Here is a 21900-nt window from a genome sequence, read left to right on the forward strand (position 1 = left end):
AAGTTCATATTTATAATAAAAATCTAATCATTGTGTTCTAACATGACTGCTGGCCAAACTATCCCCCTTTTCGTGGCATGGATGTGACCTCTAATTATGCAATATTCTGCATGTCATTTTTAAAACAGCTTTGTTGAGATAGCGTCAATATACCACACAATTCACCTAAAGTGGACAATTCAATGGTTTTTTGGTGTATTTTAGTATTTTCACTAATGACTAATCATATTGAGTCTTTTTTCATGTGCTTGTTGGACATGTGATATCTTCCTCGGTGAAATGTCTATTCAAATCCTTTGCTTCCAATCATTAAATTGGGCAATATGTCTTTTTGTTATAATATTAAATTGTAAATGTTCTCTATGTATTCCAGATACATGTCCCTTATCAGATATCTGATTTGTAATTACTTTCTCCCATTCTTTGTGTTGTCTTCTCATTTTTGTGGCATCTTTTAAAACACAAAAGTTGTTAATTTTGAGGAAGTCCAATTCACTTTTTTTTTTTTTTTGAGACAGTGTCTCGCTCACTCTGTTGCCCAGGCTGGAGTGCAGTGGTGCAATCTTAGCTCACTACAACCTCTGATTCCTGGGTTCAAGCAATTCTCTTGTCTCAGCCACTCGAGTAGCTGGGATTATAGGCGTGCACCACCACACCTGGCTAATTTTTGTATTATTAGTAGAGGAGACAGGGTTTTGCCATGTTGGCCAGGCTGGTCTTAAACTCCTGACCTCAGGTGATCCACCTGCCTCAGCCTCCCAAAGTGCTAGGATTACAGGCATGAGCCACCGCACCTGGCCCACTTTTTTTTCTCTTGTTGCTTGTGCTTTTGAGAGTGGGGAAGGAGTACTGAACCCTGTCTGCTTGTCAGCAAGGAGAAAGGGTGGTAAATTAGTGTATGAAATTTAAGAAAAGCTGTAAAAAATAGTTGACATTTAAGCTGGATCTTGAAGAATAAGGAGGGTATACCAGGCATAAAATTGAGGAAGAGCTTTTCAGGCAAAGAGACCACCTGGGTTGATTATCTCCTAGAATAAGAATCTCCTTGTTACATTTATTATAACTGATTCAAAACAGACACCCCCACATATGCCAACAACATACGGTAAAACACTGACAGAGACTGTCATGTCCTACAATTGTTATTAATAAAGCCAATTCATTCATGCAAGATTCAGTTAAAACGTAATGCTGCATCTGTGCAACTCCCCCAGGAAAGTGGGAAGTAGTGTTTGGAGAAGATCAAATAAACACTCATGAGTGATGATGATACCTCTGAGGACACAGGTTTTAAGTACTAGGTCCCAGCTGCTCTCTTTGAAGGATGCACACGACCAGAGAATGAAAGCAGGAAAAGGTGGTCAGTGCTCAGCACGTGCCAAGCACAGAGCAGGAAAAGACCTAGTAGATAACAAATGGTCCCTGCCTTATAGTCTAGCTTTACATGTATGACTCATGCCCTTGAAACCACAGACTGGATGTGACCCTGAGGGTAAGAGAAGTTCCCAAAAGGATTAAGAATGTGTTTTTTTCCAACCTAGAAGAATGGTGGCTTGGCATCAGAAATTAAGTCGTTCTGTTGAAAATAAACAGAAGTGGAAATGTATATTCAGGGCAACTTAAACTCATGCTCTTGACAAAATATTTTTTTAAAAAAGCAAATAAACAAAAGTATTTCTCATGCCCCTCAGTTCATAGACAGAAACTCATACCAACATGCTTTTTTTATTTTAGTAAGAACTGCCAAATGGTGAAACTATTCACAAACACTAGAAATGCATGAGAGTGTCCTCCCAATATTCTTACCTGAATTTTGCATCTTTTTATCTCTTGTCAATCTAGCTGGGAAAACGATATTAAAATCTCATTTTGACTGGCATTTCCCCAACTTCCTAGATGGCTTCACATCTTTTCATGTTTATTAACCATTTGCATCTTCTCTTCAGTAAATTATTATTTATATCCTTTGCCCAATTTTCTTAGGGGTAATTTATCTTTTTGTAATTAATGTGAAAGTAGTCTTTGTATGTAAGAGATAGTAACTTTACCTATAGCAAATATTTTCACTCTGTTTTTCTTTTAACTTAGTTCAGGGTGTTTTTCCATACTAAATTTTGGATTGCTTATCTTGCTTAAGATCTTTCCACCCCAAGGATCCTAAGTTTTCTTCTATTTCCATATGCATATTTTTAATATTTCTCACACCTACACACACATACATAGTTACATGGACAGATGGATCATTAATTCACCTAGAATGTGTGTGTGTGTGTGTGTGTGTGTGTAGGGATGAGAAGACTCAGTGTTTTCTGAATTCATATGATCTACATGGGGAATCAGATCTAACATGGACCAAGTGTTAAACCATACTTCCAAGAACGACACTACATTAGTAGGCCACCTGCTAACTTCTGCCTTTCACATTTTCCAGCTTAAAACATCTCCATCCTCCCCATTATGTAAGAAAGAAGTACAAGTGTTTCTGACTGCTCCCTCTCCCATGATCCCATAACCCATCAGTTCTGAAGCTGCATTATCCAACCTCCTGAATCTCTCTGACCACCCTCCGAGTCTTCCAAGTCCCTATGGCCACTCCCTTGCTCCAGGCCACCATCATCTCACCCTGGGTCTTTGCAACACCCTCTGCCCTGGACTCCCTGGCCTACATGCTCATTCTGTCTAATTCATTCTCCACCCTGCAACCAGGAATATTTCTAAAATGCAGACCCCATCTCATTCCTGCCCTACCTATGTTTCTTCCACAGTCCCCATTGCTGTCAAGGTACTGTCCAAATTCCCACATCTGGCTGAGGCTGTCCTTCAGGATTCAGGCACCTCTCAACTTTTTAAGAAACTGTGCAGCCTCATTTCTCAGATTGTGTCTCCTATTTCCATGCTCTGACCAGAGCAGACTACTTTCAGCACTTTCAAAAGCCCAAGATTCTTTTTCAGTGGAGCTCTACTGTGACTATGCCCCAGCTCACCTGTCAAAAATTGCAAACACACTTGTTCAGGTCTTACACCTGGGTGATTCTGACTCCGCGGGTCAAATGGGATCTCCACATCCACAATCTGTGATGACTCCTATGGCCAGGGTGCTCTCTGCCTCCAGGCTGCAGACGTGTGATTCCCTCTGCCTGGAGTCCTCTTCCACCTCCTCCAGCTCCAACCCCCACCCCACCACCCACCCCAAACTGGATATGACCTCTTCCTCCTTGAAGTCAAAGCATAGGTGCTCCTTCCTCCAGGAACTTTGACAGTCCAGGTTAGGGCTCTTCCTCTTTGCATCCCTGGTTTCCTGGACTTTCCTGATTGAAGCATTTATTGATTCCTCTTCTTCCACCCCAGACTCTGAGTTCGGGGAAGCCTGAGACAGTGGCTGTTGTCTTGCTCACCACTGTATTTCCTGCACTCAGCAGAGACCTGACACATAGTAGGCGCTCAATAAATATTTGCTAAACAACAACAACAAATGAATGAACTAACAAATAAACAAACAAATGAACAGATGAGTGGATGCCTGTGGCAGTTTCCATGACAAACACAAAGGGCTAAGCCAAGCCAGCAAGCAGACAGCCGTGCGGCCTGCAGAGGGCACTAGTCTGCTTCTTAATCTCCCTGCAGAATCCTCAGGGCCAGGTACCTGCTGTCAGTCAGAGAGGTGCCCGATGCTCAGTGGTCATTCTGCTGCGCTGAAGATTAAGTAGGAGTTGTTTGCCCTTGGCCAATATGAAAAACCTGAGTGTTCTCCCTTCACTTCTAGCGACAAGTAACACATCCCCTGTTTTGCCATGAAAAGAGCTGTAACTGTAGCAGCCGGTGGCAGGTTTTCTGTTCCCAGGTGGGGAAGTGAGGAGAGACAAACGGAGGGGTGAGAGGGAGACAGAAGGAAGACAGCTGGTAAGAGACCCTATGGTGTATTTTTTCTATGTAAACAAGATAAAAACTGCTCCTCCTGGAACAGCAAAGTTCTCCCTATGTCTCCAAGCTACGAACTTGCATGCTAGCTACTAACTAGCTACTCTCTCTCTCTCTCTCTCTCTTCCCCCTTCACTCTTTCTCTCTGGGTGTATGTCTCTCTCTCTCTCTGTCTCTTCCTCCACCCTCTCTCACTATCTGTCTCTCTACCCTCCCCATCCTTTTATTCTAGAGGAGAATAAACTCTAAGTCCAGATTGAATGAGCATCCAAAAGAAGTATCTGGAGGGAGATTTTGTCTTTCCTGTGAGCAGCAGCAGCTTCCTACGGACCCTGCTGGAGCCCCAGCTCGGATCAGCCCTTCTGACAGCAATGAATGCTTCGTGCTGCCTGCCCTCTGTTCAGCCAACACTGCCTAATGGCTCAGAGCACCTCCAAGCCCCTTTCTTCAGCAACCAGAGCAGCAGCGCCTTCTGTGAGCAGGTCTTCATCAAGCCCGAGGTTTTCCTGGCCCTGGGCATCGTCAGTCTGCTGGAAAACATCCTGGTTATCCTGGCCGTGGTCAGGAACGGCAACCTGCACTCCCCGATGTACTTCTTTCTCTGCAGCCTGGCGGTGGCCGACATGCTGGTAAGTGTGTCCAATGCCCTGGAGACCATCATGATCGCCATCGTCCACAGCGACTACCTGACCTTCGAGGACCAGTTTATCCAGCACATGGACAACATCTTCGACTCCATGATCTGCATCTCCCTGGTGGCCTCCATCTGCAACCTCCTGGCCATCGCCGTCGACAGGTACGTCACCATCTTTTACGCGCTCCGCTACCACAGCATCATGACCGTGAGGAAGGCCCTCACCTTGATCGTGGCCATCTGGGTCTGCTGCGGCGTCTGTGGCGTGGTGTTCATCGTCTACTCGGAGAGCAAAATGGTCATTGTGTGCCTCATCACCATGTTCTTCGCCATGATGCTCCTCATGGGCACCCTCTACGTGCACATGTTCCTCTTTGCGCGGCTGCACGTCAAGCGCATAGCAGCACTGCCACCTGCCGACGGGGTGGCCCCACAGCAACACTCATGCATGAAGGGGGCAGTCACCATCACCATTCTCCTGGGCGTGTTCATCTTCTGCTGGGCCCCCTTCTTCCTCCACCTGGTCCTCATCATCACCTGCCCCACCAACCCCTACTGCATCTGCTACACTGCCCACTTCAACACCTACCTGGTCCTCATCATGTGCAACTCCGTCATCGACCCACTCATCTACGCTTTCCGGAGCCTGGAATTGCGCAACACCTTTAAGGAGATTCTCTGTGGCTGCAACGGCATGAACTTGGGATAGGATGCAGGGCCATGGAAATGATCATCAGTCGGGTCACTTTTGACCCTCCATCCACCTGAGGTGTTTAGAAAGAAAAATATATATACTTAGAAAATATAAAAATGTGTTAACAGCCATGATTGTACTTGTCGTTTGTTTTTAAGTTTACAAAGCCTTTTAAAGGGGAAAATTGGTGAACAACAGATTCTCTGAAAGGATTCCAAGATGGGTAAGTCACAAACTCTGATTTCCCAAATAGTCACTGGGAGAAATCAGCGAAGGCTTCTCTGCATGCTCTCTGCACTCATTTCCAAACACCCAGGGTGTGCGCGACGCCTGTCTGTTCATCTGCTCCACACCCACGTCTTCATGCTCCAGGCCAGACCAGACTGAAGGATTCTCATGAACAATAAGGGTGGTTCAGATCTCTTGCAAGCAAACCGGTTACAGCTACGACCTCCTGCTGCCAGCTACACGGAGAGATAGCTTTGCACTTATAACTCCGTAGGAGACTGAGTTCTACCCTATTATTCTATTTACAGTTAGACAATTGTCTGTTTGTGAAAGGAGCAATGCTATTCTTACCCCCATATCCCTTCAGTTGTCCCCACCCCCAAAGGTAGCATGAGGATGTAACCCACTTCTATTTTTCTGTTGTTGTGTTGGTGTGTGTTGTTGTTTTGTTTTTATGGATTAAGTCTAAGACAACCTTCAAAACTCTAACGAAAGAGAGAAAGTGCTTTGGACAATCAGAATATACTTGTGTACGTGTATTTTGATACCTTGCTATTTTAAGGTATAGATTAATCTTTTAAAAATAACTTTTATTTTCTATCATTTACTTTTAGCCTTTAAAACAAGAAGGGAAATCATGGGTTGGGGTACATGTATATACGTGTGTGTGTGTGTGTGTGTGTGTGTGTGTGTGTGTGTGTATCACAAGAAATTGCTTTACTGTAGCTTAAGATAGTTTGAGAAACCGTAGAACCACTGTGTGACTTTCTTGGGAGCCCTTGTTTTTGCTTATAGTAATTGCATCTCTATCACAGGACTTCTTCAATATTATCTATGAAAGAGAAAGTTTTTTTGTTCTTTTCCCTTTTTGCTTGGCATTGTGTTAAAGTTGAGTGACCCTGTTATCAATGTCTATATCTTATCAAGTACAGGAATTCATTCCTGGGAGCAAAGGGTGAGATTGGCTGACTAGTGCTCGCATTGTCAGATCCTTTTCTGCCCAAGATAACTTCAATTTGTGCTTTCTGGCTGTCCCCACATCTCCCCCTGTCACAAATTCTTATATTAAGCTGTGTCTTGGGGTGCAATTGTGTGTTTATCTTGCACTAGCATATACTGGGGTTCTTTAATACTTGAAGATTTTCTGCTAATATAAGCAAAACCATTCCTTTCTTGCTTTGATTATGATGTTTGGAAATAATAAAAAGCTTTTATGGCTGCTAAACTTGTGTTACATTGAAATACACCCTGGAATCATTCTGGTGACTCCTGCACACGGCCATGGTATGTTTCACTGCAATTCAGTGATGACTTTGTAAGTGGCATAAACAGCTCCATTGATCACAGTGCTAGTCTTTTCTAGGGCAATGCCTTTTAGCCAAACTACAAAACTCTCCCATTTAGTTTCCAAAAATACCAGGTTTGTGGTTCCCGGCCCACTGTCATTCTCCATTATTTTAATCAAGACACTAAATTACAGGACTTTCCATGGCTGCTCAGTGGGTAAATGTAGAGAATGGGGAATCTAATTACTTGAAAGTGATATGAATAGCTATAGGGATTATGTCTTTTTTCTATGTAAACAAGATAAAAATAACTTACTTTTCACTCTTATATCAGTTTTCACACTATTTCATTTTATCCCGTTAGCAAACCTCTAAAATAGGTGAGTCATTTTACAAATGAAGAAATTTAGCCTTGGAGGGGTGATATGGTTGTCCAGGAACACCCACCTAGTTAGGGTCATGGTATATTCTGCATCCTGGGGCTGATGTCCTTTTGCACCAATATACTGCTGCCAGCAGGTTTTCATCATCAAAACTGGTCCCCCTCTCCTCCCTGTATGTTTTAGCTTGCAGGGGCACTTCCAAACTGGAAGGCCCACGAGCATCACCTGGGATCCTGTGCAAGTACAGAATCTGATTCAGCAGGTCCAAGGTAGGGACTAAGAGTCTGCATTTTTAACTCTGACAAGCTCCTCGGGGACGTGGCTGCTGGTTGGGGGTCCCCATCTTAAAGAGCAAGGGCATAGAGGATTTTCAAATGAGCATTCTGCAAAGTAAAAGTACTCTTCTGCCTAGAATGCTGACCCCACGCCAGGGACTGTGCTAAGCACTTTACAGGCATTTGCTCCTTGTGATAAGCCTACCAGGTAGATACCATGGTTATCCTGATTTTGCAGATGAGCCACGTGAAACTCAGAGAGGTTAAGGAGCTTGTCTATAGGAACTCGGCCAGCAAGTAGAGATAGGGAGATTCAGGCTGGCCAGCCCCCACCCCCAAGTCCAACCAGTGTCCTAGCCCCTCTCATGATGACACAGGAACCTTTGAACTGGGACCCAATGACTTGGGAGCCATGTGTTGCCATGCAGAGAGAACTTGATGCATGTTTCTACCACACACAGGTCCAGATGTTCCCAGCAGAGTTTCCAGAGAGATGTCATAAAAATCAAAAGGCACAATTAATTATTTAACTTGCTATAAATTTTCCAAAGTCTGTGAGTAGCCCTGGGGAGTGCATCAAAGAGGTAAGTTACTAAAGCATCCATTTCCCTAGTGAAGAACCCTGAACGCTGGGGTGCCACTGTCTCCTCCACGACCACTTTCTCAGATTCTCAAGTGGGAACTCACCAGATGTTTTAAGAGGCAGGACAGTCATGTTTGAAAATGCTTAATTGTTGGGAGTAAAAGCACACCATGATTTTAGCTCATCTGTTAATTCATTTATCGATTTTCACTCCCATCCCCAAGGCAGAATCCCTGCAGTACTTGATTCTCTGAATCCTGAGAAGTTGTTGCCTGTTGTCCTTATTTAAGATGAACTTTTGAATTTAATTTTGAAATCTTTCTATAGGGGCTGGGTGCTAAAACATACGCTAGCCTCTCTGGCTGAAAACATTTTTTAATTCGCCCTCGCCTCCACTAAAATCCATTCTCCACATAGCAGCCAGTGCAATTATTTAAAAATATAAATCAGATTATATTACACTTCTGCTCAAAACTCTTCAGTGTCTCCCATTACCTTTTGAATAAAAGCCCAGTTCCTTACCCAGCCCTGCTAAGCTCTAGTCATCTGATCTCTTCCGCTAACTCTCCAGCCTCCCCTTACACCATGCCTCTGCCCCGCCCCCAAACCAGACTCGCATTTGCCATATGCTCCTCTCTGCCCCAGGGCCTTTGCAACCACTGTTCCCCCTGCCTCAGGTCTCTACCTCAGATCTTCCTGGCACAGGCTCCTTCTTATCAGCCTCCAGCCCAAATCCTCAGAGATGCCTTCCCTGACTGCTCTCTCTAAAGGAGGACCTCAGTCACTCACACCATCATTGTTTCATCACAGCTCTTATTACTATTTTATATTTTCTTGTTAATTTGTTTGATTAATTCTCATCAATCTCTCTCACCAGAAAGTAGTGCCTAGGAGATAAAAATAGTTAATAAAAATATGTGACTTTATTAACACATTTAAATATGAGCTCAAATCTAACCAAAGAGAATATAGCACACTGGAGATTCTCAAATTTTGGTGACTGTCAGCACCATGTGAAGTTTGAGAAAGACAGCCTGTTCCCTGAACCTCATGATCCAATAGATCAGAGGTCATCTCCAGATATCGGAAAATTTTAAAATCCACAGGTGATTTTCCGAGTTTGGTATACACAGTGTATGATGTACACCAAACTCAGAAAACCATCAAAACCAACAAGTACTGATTATTATCCTTGAAGAATAACAAAAATCAACCCCTCAGGAGCTTACATGTCTGCTCTATCACCCCTTCCTGTCATCCTTTCAGGTCGGGGTGTCACCTACCTTAAATTAATGTTGGATCATCCAAAAACCAATGCAAATCTAGAAACTTGGAAGAACCAGATAACGAAATGCAGAATAAAAGAGAAATCCTTCAATCAGAGAACTCAACCTTTCATATCTAAGAGCACTTATTTAGGAGCCAAATCAACAAAAATAATAATAAAAGACATGATATGGTGTTTATTATGTGGCTGATACTTTACTAAGCACCTAGGTGTATTAACTTATTTAATCCTCGCCAAAACCCCGTAAGGCAGGCACTTTTATCTCTTGTCCTATAGATAAGGAATCTGTGGATCACAGATGTGAATCATCTTGACTGTCGTGACCGATACTACTCAGCAGGGATGAGGCAGAGCTGAGATGATTGGAAAATGACCACTAACGCTACAGGCTTACAGAAGCACTTACACATTGAATCCACTTTTCTTTAATCATCAAAGATGTGGATAAAAACCAACACGCAAGGACACCCAAGGCGGTAGTGCCAGCAAGGGAAAAAAAGGCTTTGGAGAAGGAGCCAGGCAGTGCTGGGTGTGCATCCTTAGGCAAGTCTCTTGACCTCTGGGCACCTCATTGGCTCATCTGCAAGGTGGGAGCTCCACCTACTTCCATGGCAGCAAGCAGCTGTGATGATTCAGTGAAGTATAACAATGTCCAAAAATAATTAGCACGTGAACTTCACATCCCCTTTCCCTTCACTTGCTGGACTCTAGACATTTCTGAAGTTGCCTGCAGTTTTCCTGCCCCTCGTCTCTGAGGTTCCTGAAAACAGCAGTTATTAATGAGGGGAAGGAGAGGAGAAGGTGAGAGTTTAGCCTAATGTTTCTACAAGTACAAAGTGAATTCCACGGGAGGCATACAAGATGGTTTGTGATGAGTACACATATCAACACGTGCCCACTTTTTTTCACAGAATAACTTTCCAAGTAAACAACAATTTGAATATTTTAAAGTGTATTAACATAATATGTATGTCTGAATGTATATTATATTGTTTATAAAACTCATGATTTTTAAAATAGTATTGCTAAACATGAGACTTGAGTGGTACCTGCAAAGAAAGAAGTGAGTTGACTAGGATAAAATTAAATAAAGCCGGAGATGTGGCTCACACCTATAATCCCAGCACCTTGGAAGGCTGAGGTGGGTGGATTACCTGAGGCCAGGAGTTCGAGACCAGCCTAGCCAACATGGTGAAACCCCATCTCTACTAAAAAACACAAAAACTTGCTGGGTATGGTGGAGCACGCCTGTAATCTCAGCACCTTGGGAGGCTGAGGTGGGTGGATTACTTGGGGCCAGGAGTTCGAGACCAGCCTAGCCAACATGGTGAAACCCTGTCTCTACTAAAAAATACAAAAATTAGCTGGGCACGGTGGAGCATGCCTGTAATCTCAGCTACTCAGGAGACTGAGGCACAAGAATCACTTGAACCCAGGAGGCAGAGGTTGCAGTGAGTCAAGATCGCACCACTGCACTCCAGCCTGGGCAATAGAGCAAGACTGTCTCCAAAGGAAAAAAAAATTAAATTAATGGGATACAGGCACTTTAAAATTCAGAATAGGAATGTTTGAAAAATTGAAGTTCGAGAAAACCTATGCTCAAAATAAAACCATTGAGGAGAGGGGGAGTAAGGCCCAGAAATAAGGCAGGAGAGGAGAGGAAGTCAAGAATCCCACTGAGACTGGGGCAAGAGAGAAGCTGCCATCCATGTGACGGGTCCACAGAGAAGGACAGATCGAGTCGGGATTCTCAAGCAGTTTGGCTGTGCAATTGGCACATATTCTCTGACCCCTTGGCATTCTCTGCAGAGAATGCACTAAATATTTTCACTGCATTTCACCTGAGTTTCTCAGCCTCAACATCACTGACATTTGGAAGCAGCTCATTCTCTGTTGTAGGGGGCTGTCCTGTGCATGTCAGGATGTTTAGTAGCATCTCCGGCCTCTACCCATGAGATGCCAGTAACTCCCCAAATCCTAACACATGACAAAAATGTCTCCAGACATTGCCAACTGTTCTCAGGGGGATGAAATGGCCTGCATTACCCTCACTTTGTTCCTCTCCACCTTATTTCTTTGACTGTGATGCCACATTGGGACAGAACCACATGGGGGCCTGATTTTATGCAGGCTGCCAAGGTGGTGTATGTGAACATCCAATCACATGCCTGGAAAATAGTGCTCAGAAAAAGGTGCTATTGTACTAGGTTAAATAATCCACTAATTCAAAAGAGCAAAGGGAGCATGTTAAGCCTTATGTGTCACATTAACATGGGCCACCTTAAACCAAGCTTTCTGGGATGAGCAAAATGGCTTCAGCAATGCTCCCCAGGCCCCAGAGACTCCCCATCAGAGAACTTACTACACTGTTTCATTTTTCTGCTAACTTCTCCTTTCTACCAGGCTGTTAACCAAAAGTTGAAAGCATATTAGGACACGGATAAATTCAACAAATGGCTGAGTGAGATTTGTGGCTCACTCCTGTAATCCCAGCACTTTGGGAGGTCAAAATAGGAAGACTGCTTGGGGCCAGGAGTTCCAGACTAGCCTGGGCAATATAGCCAGGCATGGTGGCATGCACCTGTAGTCCCAGCTACTTGGGAGGCTGAGGTGGGAGGATCGCTTGACAAGCCCAGGAGTTGGAGGCTGCAGTGAGCCATGATTGCACCACTGCACTCTAGTCTGGGGAACAGAATAAAACTCTGTCTCAAGAAAAAAAAATCAACAAATGTAAGCACGGACCTCTGACCCAGGGGTTTGCAACTAATGGCACAGAGGCAAAAAGAAAATCTTGAAGCCCTAGAGCTCCCTTCTGATTTTGTGTTCCAGTCTCTGAGGTCAGGCAGACCCATGTTCAAATCCTGCATCTTTTACTTGCTGTGTGATGATCACTGAGGTTCAGCCTCCTCACCTGTAAAATGGGATAATAATGACCATGCACTTTAAAACCTGTTTTAAAAAGCAAAGTAAAATCAATGCAAAGGACCCCACATGGCAGCTGAAATAAAAGGCGCACAATAAATGCTCTCTGTATCCAGCACAGATTATAAGCAAACCCTGGACACAATCTCCTTGGTGGTCAGGATTTCTCTGGAAGGAATTTCAGCCTCTGTTTCAACAGTCACCAAGGACAAGTGCAAGGTTGTCACTTTTAGACTAAGAAGTGATGCAAAGTAAGCTCTCATGAGCCAAGTGGGAATCCAGCAGCTGCTAAATGGGAATTTTATTTTATAATTAAATTCTTCATTATTTGGCATAACAGGGGCTTTGGCAGGGGGGTTCGTAGCATTCTATATTCTATCCATTTGTGAACATTTGTTAAGCTTTTGTTTCTGAAAACTTTGTAAGAACTTACAAAATGTTCTTTCAAATGCTCCATTTTGCTATCTTGTTAATTTGGCCGTGCTGAAATCAAGTCTACACCCCCAGAGCTCTCTGCTGAGTGGAAGCAAAGAATTTGGCTAATGATGTGAGCTGCTCAAGCCAGAAACACACATTTCCCATGAAATACCCCAATAATCAGTTCATTTCTCTAAGCACTCTACAGAGCACAGGCCTAAGCACCGAAATAGATACATGTACAATCCTGCCAGTGTGTTTGTTTTTTATTAGGGGGAAAGAATCCTTCCTAGTGTTTTTCTCATTGCTTCTGTGATGTGTGCTGGATTTTGAAGAGGCTGGCACATCCCACTCAGCATCAGAAAGAACACAGAGCAAAGTCACAGGTGGTCCTCAGGGTAACTATCAGAGAGTGGCTGTGAAGGACTCTGTTTATCAGGAAAGAAGAAACTGTTTCCTCACCCTGAAAAGATGCGGGTGCCAAGTGGAGGAAACCAAGCTGAAATTCAGGAGAGCCTGGGACCAGGCGTGGCTCAAGGCTCGTATGACATGAGCAAGTCTATTGTTATCTTGTGGGTTTCAGTCATACCATCTACGCGACTGGCAGAGCTGGATTCCGAATCCAATGTGTGGTTTTCAACCCTCATCCTTGTCTGTGGTGGTCACAGGTCATGGCTGCCACAGCACTGTGTTTCAGGTGAAACAAACTCCACCTCAACACCAGCCCCAAGGCAAGTGTCTGGCCCACACCTGACCAACGGGAGTCCTCTATCTCTTGGCCACAGCAGCCAGGTCCATGACCTAAGGCAGCCCGGGGAGACTCAATAATACCATCCTTGAAATGCTAAGACAAAGAGAGGGCCTCCTCCCCCGGGCCTTTTGTTACCAAGCTACCTGAGGCTTAAGGAGTGAGGGACCAGTCTGTTAGAGGATGAAGCCAACATCAAAGAAAGCAGGCAAAAGAAAGAAAGGAGATTTTTGATCCTAGAATTTGAGCAGCATGATCCAGCTATGCCTGAAGCTAGTCCAGAATTTCAGTTACTGAGCTATTTGTCATTTTTAACCAACAGTATTCTGACACATACAGAGACCAATGTATTGATTCTTCAGAGGCCAGTGTCAGGGTTAAGGGGGACGAGACGAAACCAGGTCAGGGAAAGGGGAGAATAGAGGGACCTTGAGTGAGAAGAATGGCTCCAAGCTCAATGAGACCACCTCTATCTTGATCTGCTTTGCATAGTGAGTTTACACATTTTCAAAAAAGAATTAGCTAAAAACCACATAAACAAAAGCAAACCCCTAGAGTAGATGATTTAAAGTAATGTCTGATCTGCCATCCTATTTATACTAAGAATAAACAGGCAGAACTTCACTGAAACATTTCTAATTAAAGTATGAAAATGAAGGTAGAAAATTGAACAACAGAACCAGCATTTCTACTGTGTTTAGCCACTGGTCTCCTTTTTGGTGACCCCCATGACTTTTGGATGGCACTGCACCAAACCATTTCTCATGTGCTATGGTAACTATAAAATATAATAACATTAAGACAAGCTGGGTTTTCTTGGCAGCCAAATGGCTAGGGAAAGACAGGTTTCCAATGGGTGGAGGCTCTAAGATGCTCAGTGAGAGGCTGCATCTCCAGGGTTTGTGGACCAGCCAGTGAAGAGCTCAGAGTCTTTGCAGAAGGAGGCAAAGGATGGTGATTCAGAGCTGCATGGAGGAAAGTGGAGAGAAGAAATGAGGAGGGCTTAGAAGTCGCGTGGTGATGTCTCCTAAGCTGTTTGCTGCATGGGGTGCAAAGGAACCTCTTCTCTCGTCACAAAACCTTCAGTAAAATACATGAGTCACCAGTGCTTAAAGCAATGGATGTAGTCTTTGGGAGAGAACAACATGCTGAGTTCAACTTCAAGGTTGGCCGACAGCATAAACTATGGGTGCCCAGAGGAAGCAGAAGACATTCAATATTTATATCTTTCTCCTCTTCCCTCCCATCTTCCCACCACCCCTCCACACTGAGAGGGCCATGAGGAGGCAGGCTTTACCTCATTCATCTCCAAGTTCACCCCAGTGCCTGGCCCGCAACCTGGTCCAAAGCAGACTCAGAAAATGTCTGAGGACTGAGCAAATGAATAAATGAGGGCAACTTGGGACTCCCTAGTTAATTCATTCAAAAAGATGAACAGTGTAACATAGAGCTACCATGAATTTTAGACGAGGGCAAGACCTGAATTCCATCTGGGATCATGCTTCTCATTGCCTCTCACCAGCATGGGGCCATTTATTTCTGTTTCCTCCCCAAGAAAAATGGGAATAATCCTAACATCTAGGTCAAGGATTGTTTAGATATTTCAACAAAGTAATACATATAAGGCTTCTTAGCACACTGTCTAGCATCCATTAGTATTTGTACTATTGCTAATATTATCATGAAAGAATATCAGTGGGTCACTATAGTACATTCTGGGCACAAACCACAGGGCTTTTCAAATAGAAATGTGTACCCAAATCCCCTGGGAATCTTGTTGAAATGCAGATTCTGATCCACAGGCCTGGGGTGGGGCCTGGCACTCCACATTTCTAGCAGACACCATTGATGCCAATGCTGCTGTTCTGAGGCCCATGCTTGGCATGGCGAGGCCTCCCACAACCAAGACAGCAGAACAGAGGACAAGCCAACCCACAGCTGGAAGTCATAGCTAACACGGCTCCTTCCCAAAGCAACTGTATCCACTCAATCCTGTAAGACCAAAGGAAACGCCTAGGGAAATCAAAAGAGATCATAATTAAATGAAATTTTCTTGCATTTTTCTTCATACAGGATTAGTTTCTGTCTCCCCTCTCTCATCCTCTTCTGGCAGCCTCTCCACGGCACCCATTTGTTTGGGATGAAATGATGCAGACAGGTGAGTTATCAACATTCCAGACATGGGCATGAATCACCAGCAAACAGTCCACCCTCTGAGTCACCCATCTCTGAGATGATTCCATCAATACAAAATCCCACCAGAAAACTCCAAAAAGAGGAAAAATGAGCTATCAAGCAAGAAAGACATGGAGCAATGGGAAGAGAGGATGGCAAGTGAGGGTGAGTCAAGGCACCCAGCACTATTTGCACTGGCTCTAGGTGAACTAGCACCACTGAGAGAAGTGGTTCTCAAATTTGGAGGCAACTGCAAAACTTCAAACATAGTGATTCTAGGTCCTATCCCTCAGAGCATTTGATTTAATTGGAGGGAAGTGCACACCAGACGGAGGGATTATTTTTTAAAAGCTCCAATGTGACACTTTGAAGAACTGGCATCAGTCGGCTCAGGATGGGAATGCCATCAGTGCTGGGCAATGCTCACCCCACTAAGCCAAGGGTTTCCCTTCTATAAAATGGGATGAATAATTTGCTTCAGGACCGTGGTGAACATCACGGATAAAAAGTCCCAACAGTCTCCTTGGCAAACATTCATCATTCCTATGCATTTTCCTGCCAGGATAAGACCTTATCTTTTTGAATACATATCTCATCTATAATTTCAAGCCAGTTTAGCAAGTATATCTTATATATAATTTCAAGCCAATTTAGCAATCACCAACTTTGCAATTGCTTGTTTTCAGATGATGTTAGGCTTCAACTATACTACTTGGCACATAAAACCTGCACCTTCTTTCTGAGCCTACTCTTTCCTTCTCCAAGCCTGAATTTCCTTCTTTTCTGTCAACACAGGTTGAGCGTTTAACATGGACCAGGTGCTTGGAATGCAGCCGAGAATAAGATAGCCCGGTCCTCACAAAGTCTACAGGGCAGGTAAAGCGACACCCCTTGGACAAGCATAGTTTGGATGCTTCTTTAAAGTGAAAGTTTGCAGGGAAAGGGAACAGAAAGCTACAGACGGATTGATCTCTTCACTGTGTCTCTTTAACCCAATCGTTTAGCATTTCTGTGCCTCAGTTTCCCCATCTGTAACAGGAATGGTTCTTGTACTTACCAGCTGACATTGGGCAGGTAAACAGACTCTGAAGATGATAAGAACACCTTATCAAGCAGGTTTTACGTTAACCAAGACTTTTCTCCCAATCTCAGATCACTTTGCTAAGGGGGAACAAAAAAGGAAGCAAAGATTTAGTGCAAAGGCAAACACATTGTTTTCCGTGTTCTAAAGCTCAGCCAGAAACATTTGTGCAGGTAAGAACTTCCTCCACAACACTGAGGAACAAGAGACAGCATGGCATTTTTAAATCAAATTCTGATGACCCCTATTTATTCCAGACACAAGCAGAGTCAAGGCTCTTTCCACTGCAAGCAACAAAATCTCATCTCAAACTTGAGCAAAAAACAGCATGGAGAGGGGATACTTATTCAGGCCCTGCTTCATCTGCGTAGTGAAATGATATCATCGGAAATCTTTCCTTCTGTGTGTCCCAAGAACATTCCCTTCTTTTGTTTTTTTCTCTAACAGGTTACTTTTACTATCAGCTCACCAACTCCAGGAGAAAACCAGCTACTCTTTCCCAATAGTCTCCCTATTCATGTCCCTCCGCCTCAAAAAACGAATACAAACTTCAGGCCAGCTAACTCAAATCTATGCCAGCCTGAACTAATCACCATGAGCAGCATCTTCGCTCAGGCCAAGATAAAACCACACCCTGGAGCTAGTGATGGGGCAACAGCCACACCCAAGCCACATGGACCAGCAGAGACGGAGAGGAAGTCTCACACAAGAGAATTGGGTGCTGATTCCAAAAAAAAGGCAAGCAAAACCAGTCACTGTCCACCTTTCTCTCTTATTCTACTGTCTTAGTCCCCAACACTTTGGCTCTTTTATAGGCTTTCTTTGCACAATCCACTCATTCTTGCAGGCTGCAGGGGTGCTTTTGCTTGCTCTAAAATACAGCTGGTAATTTCTAGATAGCAATTTAGTACATCCATTTTAAAATACTAAACCATCTTCTAAAACTTATATCCAAAGCCACAGATATACATGATAGGAAAAATGCTTAGTTTTGTAGTGGGTATTCCTACAAGTTGAGTTTTTCAGTTCTTTCTTTCTAACATTTAAGGGCTTGCATAAGCTAGCCTGCTAAATGGTTTGTTTCTCATGCCTCGTCTTGTCCTTGGTTTCATAATACCACTAGACTGAAGCTTTGATTTTTCTGGGACACAGTACTGCTCAGAACTAATCAAATGGATGTGTGTTATGAATCAAAAAAAATAAGTAAATAGTATCTTAACTCTTAAAGCAGGAGTATAAAATAAAAACAGGTGAACCATTTCCTCAATTTTTATTCAATTTTAAAATTCTCCTTTCCCACTCCAACTTACACACATACAGTTAGATTATTAAAAATAAAAAAGGTGTGCAAGCAAATTTATTTTATTTTATTTATGTATTTATTTATTTATGAGATGGAGTCTTGCTCTGTCACCCAGGCTGGAGTGTTGCGGCACAATCTCTGCTCACTGCAACCTCTGCCTCCCAGGTTCAAGCGATTCTCCTTCCTCAGCCTCCCCAGTAGCTGGGATTACAGGTGCCTGCCACCACGCCTAGCTAATGTTTGTATTTTTAGTAGAGACAGGGTTTCACCATGTTGACCAGGCTGGTCTTGAACTCCTGACCTCAGGTGATCCTCCCACCTCAGCCTCCCAAAGTGCTGAGATTACAGGCGTGAGCCACCACGTCCACCCTGTGCAAATTTTCTAGTAGGAATTTTTGTAATAACCAAAATTGAAAAGCCAAAACGTCCATTCACTGGTGAAGGGATAAACAAAATGTGGCACATCCGTATGATGAAATAATAGTCAGCTATAAAAAGGACTGGATTGCATTTACAACACGATTGACCCTCAGAAACATTCTGCTAAGTGAAAGAAGGCAGACACACACAAGACTAGATTTTGTATGACTTTATGAAATACCTAGAAAAGGCAAATTCATGGAGACAGAGGGTAGATTCGTGGTTTTCTGGGCTTGGGGCAGGCAGCAGGGATTAACTATGAACAGGTATGGGGGTCTTATTGGGGTGGCAGAAATGTCCTGATACTGGAATGTAGTGATGGCTGCAGGACTCACTAAGAAACTAAAAAATAATTGACCCTTCACTTAAAATGAGGGAATTTTATAGGAATAAATTATACCTCAACAAAGTTGTTCTAGCAGTTAAAAGACAAATGAAATGAGATAATGTGCCTGTTGTTCCATTGCAATGGTCAGTGACCCACCTACCTGTATTAGCAGGATGTCCAGACCATGCCCCTGAAGACACTCCAATACCTTCCACTTTTGTTAGGATTACAGAGGGAAGGTTCAGTTCTGCTCATATCTATCTCCAAGAACAAATTAGGTCCCAGCTTTTTGAGACTAGGGACAACCACAGCGAGAATCCCACTACCCCAACATTACACCCCACCCCAAAGTGGCCCAGACTCCCAGTACATCATGGCCAGGCCCCTTAAACTTACTGAAGCTGCAGACTTCCAGGGCATAAACCTCCCACAGCTTGGCCTCCTTTTTAGCAACCTAAAACCAGCACTCAGACCTACTCCCAGTTCCATGGCAGACCCAACCTCCACGGGATATTTCATTCATCCCCTATGTAGGTCACCAGATAAAATAAAGGATGCCCAGTTAAATCTGATTGCAAATAAACAAATCATCATCTTATATATTTTAAGCGTATTCCAAATATTGCACAGGACATACACTTAAAAAACTGCCATTTATTTGGCAACCCTACAAAGGAAATGAATGAGGTAATTCAAGTGAGATGTATTTTTATTTGCTAAATCGAGCAACTCCATCCCCACAGCTATTTTCTATTTCTTGGTACTTTTCTTTTCCCTGTCCCTAGGTCTTAGTGGGAACCCCGTCCCCCCAAACCCAGTAAGTCTTTATAACTTGAAATCTCAGGGATGCCTGGCTGGCTGTTTGATTTCCCTCACTGTACTGCTTCCGTGCTTCCCAGAAGCAGCCTGGGCAGTTTCCACATGGAGCAACAGGCATTCTGGGAACTGAAAGCAACTCGTAGGACTGGAGCACAGAGGGCTTGTTTAGGAACAGAGAGTGACATGGCTGGAGAGTCAGACATGCCTCGTCATGGGGAAAGAAGAACTTTATATGGCATCCCGAGGGCTCTGGATGGATTTCTGTAAGTGATGGAATGCCAAAAATGAAATCTGGGCAGTGAAGTAACACAACGTGTTGGATGTGTAGGAAAGATGACTTAGGTGATAGAATGGAGCAGTTTAGGAGGCGGTGGTAATAGTCCAGGTGAGAGATGGCCAGCTCTGTGATTATTAACAGCATCACTCATTTCCACGTCATAGTCTTGACAACCTTCTACACTTGTATCTCATTTTCCTATTAGAATAGTTAAAGGCATTTTTGAATATAATTGGATCTTCCTGATCATTCTGTGGAGATGTATGTGCCATCATTATCCATCTATTCCTGTTCATGATAAAGATCTCTCAAAATAATCATGGAATTTGCTAGATTTTACTGTAATTGGCTATAAAAATACATAAAATCATTGCATTAAAAAAAAATCCCAGGGAGAAGCAACTGTGTTGTCAACCTTTTCCCTTCCAGAAGCCCCCATGGCCTGTTATGTTAACTGGTCCTCTCACCCACATGCTCTGTATTCCAAAAGTAAGATCAGCCTTGCTAAGGTTGTGAAGTCCTACAAAAACTCTGTTCTCCCCTTTCCCCTGATCAAGAGAGCCTCTTACCTCACACTGGTGTACCTAAGAGAAACCTAGAGCATCTCTCTGGTGGCCTCTCTTGCCGAGAAAATAGATACATATTTTAATGCATGCTCTATCTTTGCTCAAGAAACACCTGTTAGTGTTAATATTTACAATTTCTCAAGCAACCACATTGTGCTGGACTCTTCTCAGGTGTTACTTCTAATCTCTACAACAACCTTGCAAACAGAGTATAACATTCCCATTCTACAAAGGAGAAAACCAAGGCTCAGACAGTCATGTCACTCCTGCAGCACTCAATTTAGCACTGTATTAAAGCTCCCACAACAGTTAGGAAGATATGATTCTAATATCTTTCTATTCTCTGAGGTGAGGGATTGTGGCAAACAGTAATGACTATAACCATAAAGAGAATTAATATGTGCTGAGAGGCCACCGTACACCAAGCACCATTCCAGTTGCTTTAAATTGACAAACTTATTTAATTTCATGTTTATTTAAATCCTCTTCATGCCTCAGGTGCCAGACACTGTGTGCTAAAAACTATCTGCAGAGATCTGAATTTGTACCATTCGAGTCCATCATGCCATTTTCTCTTTTCATTTTATTTAATCTTCAAAAAAAAACCACACACACAGAAATCTTACTCATTTTGTTGGTGCTGATACTGAGGCTCAGAGAGGCAGGTAACTTAGCCAGGGTCACACAGCTAGAAAGCAGCAAAGCCAAGAGGCACGCCCAGGTCTGAGCCGAAAGCCTGAGCTGTTTCAGACGCGAGGAGTAAAATGGGGGTGAGGGTGGGGGGAAGATCGCCGTCATTTCATCATAAAAACACATTTTCAAAGGATTTGAAAGTGTACACCATTTAATAAAGGAAACACTAGCATGTGTTTAGAAAATAACCAAACCTCAAAGTCTAAAATGTTTGCCTAATATCCAAGAGCAATTTTGATAAGATGGATACACCCTTTTAATGGATAAATTCAAAGTTCTGAAAAGAAAAAGACCAAAATCTGTCTAGCTTTACTTTCCTATGACTGGATAGTGATTAGATGTTCGGTACACACACACACAAAAATTAAATTAAATGGGACAGGAAGTGACTGTTGCTGCTTGGGGGAAAAAGCTTAGTAATTACACATTCTTCAAAATGAAAGGTCAGACTGTCCTACCCCAGTGAAATTGTCACACGAGCCATTAGCCATTTAAGCCAATGAAGTTCTGTCTTCGGTGTTTTGATCGGTTTCAAAAGCTGTTCTTAGTTTCCAGTGCCTTGCTCTTCTTGGTCCTGAACACTCTGTGCAGGGAAAAAAGCCACACTAGAAGAGCAAACCACTGCATCAAGTGAACCCTTTATGAGCAGAGATGCTAAATCTGAGACACATTGATCCTCGTCATTTGCAGTCTGCAGCTTCGCCTCCTTCTCAAGTGCCCAAAGATAACCTGCCTGAAGGAAGATGTGCTGACCAGAAAGAGTTAACACCACTCTCAGGATCCTCCTGCAGTCTTGTACAGGTGTCATTTTGGGGTGATCTCTGAGCTTTTCTTGAGCAATTCTCATTCTTTGAGAAAGGGC

At 43.4% G+C, this 21900-nt stretch overlaps 1 protein-coding gene across 1 annotated transcript; it reads left to right on the plus strand.

Moving 5' to 3' along the window:
- Positions 1-4177: 4177 nt before the first annotated feature.
- On the plus strand, positions 4178-6003 carry MC3R (melanocortin 3 receptor). The gene has a single exon (XM_525362.5). It carries the CDS (start codon positions 4179-4181, stop codon positions 5259-5261), a length of 1083 nt encoding a protein of 360 aa, XP_525362.1. The 5' UTR covers position 4178; the 3' UTR covers positions 5262-6003.
- The last annotated feature ends 15897 nt before the right edge of the window (positions 6004-21900 follow it).

The sequence above is a fragment of the Pan troglodytes genome, chromosome 21 (genome assembly GCF_028858775.2).
Source record: "Pan troglodytes isolate AG18354 chromosome 21, NHGRI_mPanTro3-v2.0_pri, whole genome shotgun sequence".
NCBI lineage: Eukaryota > Metazoa > Chordata > Mammalia > Primates > Hominidae > Pan > Pan troglodytes.

Excerpts from the sequence above, each read along its gene's own strand:
- MC3R (XM_525362.5), top strand. The coding sequence starts at position 4,179 with ATGAGCATCCAAAAGAAGTATCTGGAGGGAGATTTTGTCTTTCCTGTG.